This window comes from Cyprinodon variegatus, unplaced genomic scaffold (genome assembly GCF_000732505.1).
Source record: "Cyprinodon variegatus isolate N-32 unplaced genomic scaffold, C_variegatus-1.0 Scaffold14, whole genome shotgun sequence".
Lineage (NCBI taxonomy): Eukaryota > Metazoa > Chordata > Actinopteri > Cyprinodontiformes > Cyprinodontidae > Cyprinodon > Cyprinodon variegatus.
Genome location: NW_015150467.1, coordinates 639,296 through 649,028, shown reverse-complemented (window position 1 = coordinate 649,028; position 9,733 = coordinate 639,296). Strand labels below are relative to the sequence as shown.

The window sequence follows — 9,733 nt, the reverse complement described above, 5'->3', positions numbered from 1 at the left end:
ATATATATATATATATATATATATATATAGGTTAGTAGTTAAAAAAGAAAGGACAAAATTAAGCTTGATTGCTAGGTAAAAGAACATTACAGTCAAACATTGGTTTTATTTTTCAGACTGTATCTATGAAATAATAGTAGGGTTAGGGTTAAACTGAAGAGTACAGTCTGGTAAATAAGACTCGAAAATTGATAAGTAATCAAAGCAGCCCTGATTATTTCTATTTTATGGATTTGTCCTTTAATGTTGGCCTTAAAATTGTTCTTAGGATTGCTTTCAGAGGTATTAATAAACCAATAATGGCCGATGCTTTTACACATATAATCGCATTTGATATAGCCCCATCTTAATACCAACCCTGTTTGTTAATATCTCAAAAGATTTATATGCATAACTAAAAGCCAGAGGTTGTTGCTTCCAGGCTATATTCTTCATAAATTCTAGACTTGTTTTGGTTTACAATTTTGCTCGGTCGGTCCGTGACTTGATGTTTGCAGTGATTTTTTTTCCATCATGGGTTTATTTAAACAAGCCTTGAGCATTCGGTTAATTCCACTCTGTTGTGGTGCTTGAGGCGCACAGGGCTTGCTATGTTGCGCTGTTATGCATGATATTGCTGCCGATTGTTGTCACTATTCCTAGCAATAGGTTTGCGTTTGCAGCCTCTGCCCTGACCAGAGATTATTTCTCCTCAGTGTTATTCAGCTGGGCAGGGTGCATTTTAGTGCATAAATACAAATGCTATGACTCTGAAGTTGTTCTATGGAGCAGATGCTTCATGTTTTTGGTCTGTAAAGACCCGGTGAGGCATAGACATCCTGCTAGTCCACATGGAATAAAACATGGTGAATAGGCGCACCCTTTAAATCTCAGGGTCTTGCTAGTTTCTACATTGGTTTTAGAAAAATAAAACACTATTTAGAAGCAGTTTCTCCAGTACCAACATAGTTTATACATAATGAGATCGAGGTTGCCTCTCAGCAGGAGGTTGTGGAATTAAATTTTTTTCAGTGTTCTGCTGAAAATAGTGGACATACGCATAGTAGGGAAATACTTACAGGGCCTTAAGGGGAGATTTCAAAGAGGAAACAAGAAAGAAGATGGTTCTTCTAAAAAGTGATGAAATTAATCAGATGTGTGAACCTAGAAGTTATTTAGGGGAAACCTCCTCCTCCTCCTATGGTGAGTTTTTAACCAGGTACAGTTAGTTTTTTTTCCACTGTATGAAATCATACCATATAGCCAATGAAAAGGTAATTTGTTTGATTCATTCATTAATCAAATGTATTTAAATTATTTTGTGTAAAAGATGATACAGGCAAAGGAGAAACCCCCCAAACTTCATGCAGAAAGAACCTCAGCTGGGAGTGAACCCGCACTGGAAAAAATCCAAATCTAGATAAGTAGTTTTTTCTTAAAATAAGTGCATTTGTTCTTGGATTGAGGAGGTAAAAGGGACTTTTTGCCAATGGAACAAGACAATTTACTTTTAAAATAAGAAAGCACAATTGCATTGTATTATTCCAGGTTCATGTTATCCAATTAATCTTATTTTAAGAGTAAAAATACTAATTCCATTGGCAAACTTTCTCATTTACCTACTCAAATTAAGGGTAAATACACTTAATTTAAGACATGTTTACTTATTTCTAGATAGTTTTTTTCAGTGCAGGACATTCTTGCTAAAAGGAAACAATTGCAACAGCCCCTCCCCTTGTGTATGCTTAACTAATTAGTAATTATTAATTTACACTAACAGACACTGAAAAAACAAAGACTATTTTCTTCTTATGTTGCTAAAAAGATATATAGAGTAATTTTTTATGTTTACCAAAGTATTGAGGCTAAAAATAATAAAAGTTCTTTAAATAAACACATTGGATGACATCCAGAGGCTTGCTTTCTTCCACATAAACAGTGCCGGCGCTTTAATGTTTCACAGTGTCCTCTCTTCCAGAGTCAATATGATATAATTTTAGTATTTAGCTTAGACTTGTTTGTCGGTTCACATATAGTCCTTTGTGAAAGTACTCATACTCTTATACCTTTTCACATTTTGTTACCATACTAGCTTAAATGTAATCATTCAGCTTTTTCACAAGAATAAAACGATCAATGATTTTTAAGATGATTAACATTTTTTACCGATAATTCATTTGTATCTATCAGTAATATATTCTGTAAAATTATACTTTAAAAAACATTGCAGAAAAAACTTTTACTGCAGCTACAGCTGCAAGCATTTAGAAGTGTGTCTCTATCATTTTTCTATATCTAGATACTGGATGCTTTGCCAATTCTACTTTGCAAAATAACAGAACTGGTCCTAAATATATGATAAAATATAAATATATATATAAAAATATATATATATATATATATATATAATTCCCATTTTGGGTTGCTGTTATGTTCAAAGGTAAATCTGTGCTCAGGTCTCATTTGCAGCCTCTGATAGATTTAAATTGATGACTGTTCTGAGCTCCATCCATCTTGACCTCATCTTCCCTCTCTCTACAAAATACAAGCATCCTCACAGTTTGATACAGCAACCACGTTGTTACACCGAAGTGAAGAAGAATTCAGGATGATGGAAAGTGATGTTTTGCCTCACATAATGTTTTGCAAATTGTGGGTTTTGTAAAAACACCTTCTTCTTTTAAGTTTTTCCTATTATTCTTTTCACTTTCCCAGGACTTCTAGTGTATCCTGTCAGCAGAATATCCCACCTCAGTTCTGAAAGCATTATTCTCTGAAAAATCTCCCCTTTCCTGGCAGTCTAAAACTGAATTACACTTACGCAGTATGTTTACTAATTTGGTCAATTGTTGTTTTTTATTCATTTATGCATATCATTCAATTTTATGTAAAAGTGTAAGAGTAAAGAGGGTTCATTACAGACCCATACTTGTTATGGGTTTCTCATCTATTTCCAACTATATACATTAATGTGTCCTCAGCAAATGTAAATCCCAGAAATGAGCCAAAACTGACTTTGAGGGCTTATTATCTACTCATCAAATTTGAACTTTATACTTTTTTTTCTAAGTGCTTATGTTCTTTTGAGCTTCTTGTGTGCTTTCACCTTCAGGGTCTTCTGTTGCAAGGCTCCCTACCTGAGGAGGACCAGGACGGATCGGGGAGCTTTGGAGACAACAGAGCAACCACGGAGCAGCAGCTGGTATGGTACAGCTCTTCTAACTTGAGAAGGCATCACTTGGTCAACAATCTTGTGTGAAGTGTCCATGTCAGGCCTTCTCCTGTGATGATGTTTGCACCCGTCACTCCCTTCAGGGCAGCTGCTGGAGAGTGCCGATTAATTCTCTCTGATCTGCTAGCCCGCTGTCACGCGTTTTTATTGCCTCTTCATGCGTTCTGACATTTTTCCGTTCTCTAATTATCGTGCCCATGGACTCTTCCTTTGAAGGTTCTAATCCGCAGTCGTCTGGACCAAAGCATGGAAGAAGCCCTTGATCTGAAGGTACAGTGAGTAAACGTAATTGGAATTAATATAGATGAGCTTTTTTTCTTTAATGAGTGTGTTCATGTGTGTGGCTCACAGAGGGAGCTCCTGAGGCACAAACAGGAGACAAGACATATTCAGGCCATCAAGGTAAATCTCTTAGTTCAGCTTTTTACTTATGAGACTAAAACGGATTACAGAGCATAAGTCGATTTATTTAATTTTGTATGGTATAAATCTGAGGATTTAGTAGTTTTTGATCATGCACACAAAGAGATACTCTAGTAAGGATTTTCGGAAAATGCTTAGTTTTAGTTTTAATTAGTTTCAGTTATAGTTTAATTCTTTTATGTAATACGACTTAGGTATCGGAGGGAGAGACTTTAAAGAAAGATAATAAGAATAAAACCTAAATAGGAACAGACCTCTGCAGAAAAAAAAGTCACATGATTGTCCTATACCTACTATCTGCGAAAAGCAAAAGCATCAACAGGACACTTGACCTCATTAATGCATAATGATAAAGACACAAACAAACACAGACGAAATTCTCTCTTAAAATGAGTTAGTTTTCATTATTTTAGTCAACTTTGTTTTACGGTTTTAGTTCGTTTTCGTGTTTTTATGAGTCCTAGTTTTTAGTTTTATTTTTAAAAATTTTAGTTTTCCTCATTTTGTTAGTTTAAGTTAATGATAATAACCGTGAGAAGGACATATATCTAGTTCTCTTTAAAGCCCTATTTCTATTTGTTTATAACAGATACCATGTAATGAAAAAGTGTTTGTCCCTTTACAGATTTCTTCTACTTTATTGAACATTTATTAAATTTCCCAGTCAGTCTTCGCAAAAGGCCATTCCCATTCAGCCTGGTTCTGTTGGAGGTTTCTTCCTGTTGAGGGGAATTTTACTTTCCACTGTCACTTAACGCTTGCTTGGTATAAGGGATTGCTGCAAAGTATACAACACAATGTAGGCACTTGTCACTAAATGCTCATGCAGGAGAAATAAATGCTTCAATTCACGAGCTAGATGCAATCCATTGGGTTTCTTTACATACAAAATAAAAATAAATAACTCTAATAATCTGCCTGTGGGATCTGATATAATGAAGTTTGCAAAGATCATTGGGATCAAATGTCTTTTCATTTAACATTTTACTTAAATGCTTTAGACCCGCTAACTAAATTAAATGTTAGACAAAAACATTCTTTAAAAAAAAGGCAATTTCATTTACTCAGAGAAAAACATTATCCATACAACCTGAAGATAAGTTAAAAGTAATTGCCACCTAAAACCTATAACTGGTTATGCCGTCTTTTTCATCTTGGCTCACTTTTTTCTTTTAATTCATCCACAGTTGAGTATTTTGAACATTAATGACCATTTAAGGGTGTTTTTAGTTTTGCCATTGTTGCGGCTGTTTGTCAAGACCTGGACCGCATCATTTCATAAACCATTTTATGTTTTTTAGCCATTCGGAGGGGATTTGTTGCTACATAACTCAATGAGCTAGAATTTAAAACCCTTCAGTTTACTACCAGTGATGAAAATGTATGGTTCCAGTATTTACAGCAGGCAGTTGCAGTAATGTAATGAGGTAGGTTTACTGTTGTTGAAAAGGTTTATCACTGTTTCATGTTTTCTGTGTTTGTTTTTTTTCACTCTGGCTCTGAAGAATTGGCTTTTTAACCATTTCTGGGCTGGTGATTCAGTGGTCAGTGACTTTGTTTCCCATTTGTCTTAATTTCTTTAAATTAAACTCTTTCCAATGGTTTTGAGAACTTTAGGCCTACTTTATGTTAATGCGTAGATTCAATTCAATTGTTTTCAGGCCAACATGTGGCCTGAAAACTGGTGGCTAGTTAATTTGTCTTCAACCCTTTGCAAAGTTAATCACACTTAAACATGATTCAGCATATGGGAAGCTTATGTTTTTCAAATTTGCAATCAATTCAGCTTTTAACAAATAAATCCACTTATGAAATGAAAGCTGCCTCCTGTGTTTACTTAGGTTATGTTTGTCTGATTGAAATTTGTTGACAAATGTTAATAAGAAAAACAGGAAAACTAATGAAGTTAGTAAAAGGGACAAACTATTTCTCTACACAGAGGAAAAAAATATGCTACATTTTACATTATGTAAAGATAAGACAAAAAATATAGAGGAAATTATTCTCTTATCGTCAGAATAGATTTTTATTTAACTTAAGATTTAGATTGATTCCAATCACTTTTCACTAGTTTGTCGGATCTAAACACGTACACAATTAGTTTTAATTCATTAATAATAAAGTGAAAAACAGTGCTTAGGGTTGATGAGATGGATACGATTGGCCTGCCTTTGTGTGGTGACCTCTTTGATCTTCCCATCTTTCTCATTAGGATGCCCTGCAGCAGCGCCTGTCAGTGCAGGAGGATGCTGTGCTGCAGCTTAAGCAGGAACTACTGAGGTGCAACATGGCCAAAGATCAGTTAGAAGGAGAAAATGTGAGACAAGACATGATTTCCTTCTTGACTTAAAAACATTTCTTTCTAGGAGTCTGGTATACGTGAAAGAAATATTATATTCATAGAGCTAACCCTATCCCACTTTGCCTCCCTCCAGGAAGAGCTCAAACGCAAGCTGAGTGAAAGGAACAAATTACTCACTGAATATAAGGTAAGCCTTTCATTATTTACATTGAAATGTGTGTTTTTTTTTTGTTTTTATAACACATGCACGGGTCAACACTTGGTTCTATATTTCAACTGTCTGTTTTGTCAAAGCAGCAGCAGCTGGGGAAGAAGGACAGATTGCTGCAGCATCAGAAGCTTGATGAAGCTCAGCATAAAGCACATGAAGTCGGCCACGGACGGGTACAGAGCATTACATGGTTATAGCATTACAGCAGCGCAATCATTGCCTCAATATGAATAAATGTAACAATAATCAGAGAGCCTTTCTTCAAAGCACGGCTACTTTTCACATGAGGGGGCCAACATTATTCTTATCATATCAACAAATCACTTGATGCAACATAACCACTGATGCATTTAAACAGCCCCATGCGCTGAAAAACAAGGCTATTTTTCTTCAAGTTCAGCATTGTAGGCTACATACACCAACATATACAACAAGTTTTTTTTTTTTTTGAGCAAGATTGTGAAAAATACTAAATCTACAGAAATTCTTGAGTAGGCGTATTTATTGTGATTTTAAATGTAACATGTTGCACAACAAACTGAGTCACTAATGTGTTTAGAAAAGGTTTTGACAAGAAGAAAGCTTTTAGTTGGAGAAAGATGCTTCTTTAGCAGTGTTTACCTACTATTAACATCAGAGGTTTACATAAACATGTCATTGGGATGAATACATTCCCAGTTTAGTCATTTAATATTTTTTTTATTTTGCTGTTTTTGAGTATGGAATGCCAATGTAATTTCAATGACAATGACATTTAGTGCTTAACTTGAATTACTGCGGATTTTATTGAGTCTTAAATTCACAAACAGGTGGTAAAATGCATAAAAAACCTATAATATTAAATATTGGCTATTTGTTTATTACCAACTCATCATTACGCAGATTTTTTTTTTTTTCCAACGAGCTTCCAAAACATTTCTGGATGGATATTCAAGCTCTTTTTATTAGGAGCAAAACAGAACTGGTTTTCTTGCATTGCCTTGGGTTTGCAGTAGTCCACAAGATTTTCAATAAAATGCCAGTTCCATTCTAAGAGCTTTATTTTATCCCACTTCATCCATTCCTAAAACAGTGATGCGTGGTTAAGATATATATCCTGTTTATTTTTAGATTTGGGGTGAAGTGAAAGATTTGAAGGACAACCTTGTTTTTTATTATACCCTCCACTTTTTACAATACACCAGCAATGAAATAGCCGCTCACTATGATGCTATCTCTTCCATGCGTTCTCTGGTTAAGAGATTCTCATCCCTCCAAATATAGGAAAGTATTTTTGATCTTCCAGCATCTTTGGAGTTATAGTTGTAAGTAGAATTTGTCCTTGTTAGTCCAAACAGTTTTCTTTCATGTGAGGGTGACAGTTCCGGTCTGATGGTAGATAATTGGACACACTTGGATGTTACAGTAGGACAATTATGCCGACAAATCACTTTAAACCTTACATCCAAATACATATATGCAACAGCAATGTTCTGCTTCCTGAATCGCTCTACCAACGGTTTCCTGATCTCTGCAGTATGGAAAAACCTTACCGGTTTAAATTAGCCACTCCAGTGCTACTAATAAAGAGTTTTAAAATATCCAACCAGAAATATGCCAGTCGTTTACTGGAACATTTAGACAAATATGATAGGATTTATTACGAAGAATATTTACACCGTGTGTTGGAGAACATAAAAAAAGGCCCTTAATATTGCATTGAAAAGGAGAGTATTTAAACATCTACATTTACTAAAGTTAATCTTTTTATTAATTCACTATTTTATCTTTATTCGTGTATCCAGTCATTTAGGGGGGAAAATGGTGGCTTTAGTAACTCAGTGGCATCGACTTCTCCTTCAACGTTTCAGCACAATGCATCCGTATGTATCATTTTTTTTTACATTTTTTTCTTTTTCATACAAGACTGATGTATAAAAGTTTGTTTTTAGTGACACAGAAATTTTAAGTTCAGTTGGTGATGCTTAAGCTATCTCTTTGAAGGGGGAGGGTGGAATATCAAAGCCAGTTATTCATAAAACTGAATAAACAGGTTGGGTTTAGTTAAAGGCTGCTTCAGATCCACCATAACAAATATTTACTTATGGTGGATTTTAACCGGCTACTATATTGCTTTGAAGAAAATGGGGTTAATAAGTTATTTAATTGAAATTCCTTTAGAGATGAATGCAGTATTTTAAATGTAATTAAATTGAACATAAAAGAAAGGCTAAACTTAAGCTTAGATACAGTACCCCATGCATTTTCTAAAAAAAACAACATTTTATTTAATTGTATGTGTTTTTAATTGTTAGAACGGTGTTTGAAATTTTTTTTTTTTTTAATTGATTCCCTCTTTGAGATTACATTTTTGTGCATTGATACTAAATACAGTCAAGCCCAACATTAGTTGTATCCCTGGCAGGTTTACATTGTTAAAAGTATTCGAATTCAGAAAAGAAGTATCAATGAAAAAATGAAATAAAAACAACATTATGCTATTTATGCTTATCTCAATCATAAAATGAAACATCTTTTTTGGGATTACAGCAATGAAGCCCCTCTTCTAATTGCTGACTAACCTTTTGCATTTATTGATTGGTTTGTCTTTGAAATGGGAATGCCTCCTTGCCATCACCCTAAGCTTTATACAGATCCTCTATCAGTTTTAGCCACAGACTTTGGCTAAGTCACTTAAAAATATCAATTTTTGTCCGAACAGACATGTTTAAGATGAATAGGTCATGTCAGGGCTCAGGTGTAAATGAACTAAATTTAACTAAATACACATTACCAGTCTTACAAGGCTGTTTTTTTCACAGGGCGAAGAGCTCCAGCTCGTCAGGGAAGCTCTGCGCAGTCTGAGGGACAGTTTCTCAGGCCATGACCCTCAGCATCACACCCTGGACACTTTAGAGCAGGGTATTGCCAGCCTCATGGACCGACTCCACTCCTTGGACACTCAGCGAAGACAAGAAAGACGGGTACTCACAGATGCACACAGTGACTCTGAAATGTTAGAAATGTTGGAACTGTTTACCAGGAGTAATTGGTTCTTCTTCCAGGAGGAATTTAAATCACCAGGACGCAGAGCCAACTCAACAGACCGTGACTCCTGGCCACCAAGCTCAAGTGAGACAAGCAAAACCTTTGTATTCTGTTCAGCATTTGGAATCCCCAGTAACATCTTACTTAAATCAAATTGTCTCCTTCAATTACACTGTTGTGAATGGAGAACGGATAACCAGCTGTGAGGCCACAATCATTACTGTCTGAAAAAGTTTGTGTCATCATTTTGCAGAAATGGCGCACTCACACAGTAGCCCGGGTCTTGACGCTGTCGTCTCTACTAAAGTTCTCTACTTTACTGATCGCTCGCTTACTCCTTTTTTGATTAACATCCCTAAAAGGTAAAATAAAAAGTTAACAATATTAGATCTTTGCTGCAGCGCTTAGTTATTTGCTGTAGGAAGATATATTTTTATATTCTTATGTTTTTTTTTTAACTGTTACCAGAGTTAAAGCCTGATTGAGGCATGACCAGAGCTTTAAAAGGGTTATTCAGCTGCTTATCCTAGAAAAGCTTCATGCTTATGGGGTGTATGCT

At 35.2% G+C, this 9,733-nt stretch overlaps 1 protein-coding gene across 1 annotated transcript in view; it reads left to right on the top strand.

Annotated features, from left to right (window-relative positions):
• Positions 1–9,733, top strand: part of LOC107090002 (dixin-A-like) — a 19,231-nt gene that overhangs the window by 7,969 nt on the left and 1,529 nt on the right. Inside the window, exons 5-14 of the mRNA XM_015383120.1 lie at positions 3,092–3,181; positions 3,428–3,481; positions 3,563–3,613; positions 5,847–5,951; positions 6,070–6,123; positions 6,231–6,320; positions 7,932–8,009; positions 8,949–9,110; positions 9,192–9,258; positions 9,428–9,536. Coding sequence (XP_015238606.1) covers positions 3,092–3,181; positions 3,428–3,481; positions 3,563–3,613; positions 5,847–5,951; positions 6,070–6,123; positions 6,231–6,320; positions 7,932–8,009; positions 8,949–9,110; positions 9,192–9,258; positions 9,428–9,536 — 860 coding nt within the window. The remainder of the gene's footprint in view (positions 1–3,091; positions 3,182–3,427; positions 3,482–3,562; positions 3,614–5,846; positions 5,952–6,069; positions 6,124–6,230; positions 6,321–7,931; positions 8,010–8,948; positions 9,111–9,191; positions 9,259–9,427; positions 9,537–9,733) is intronic.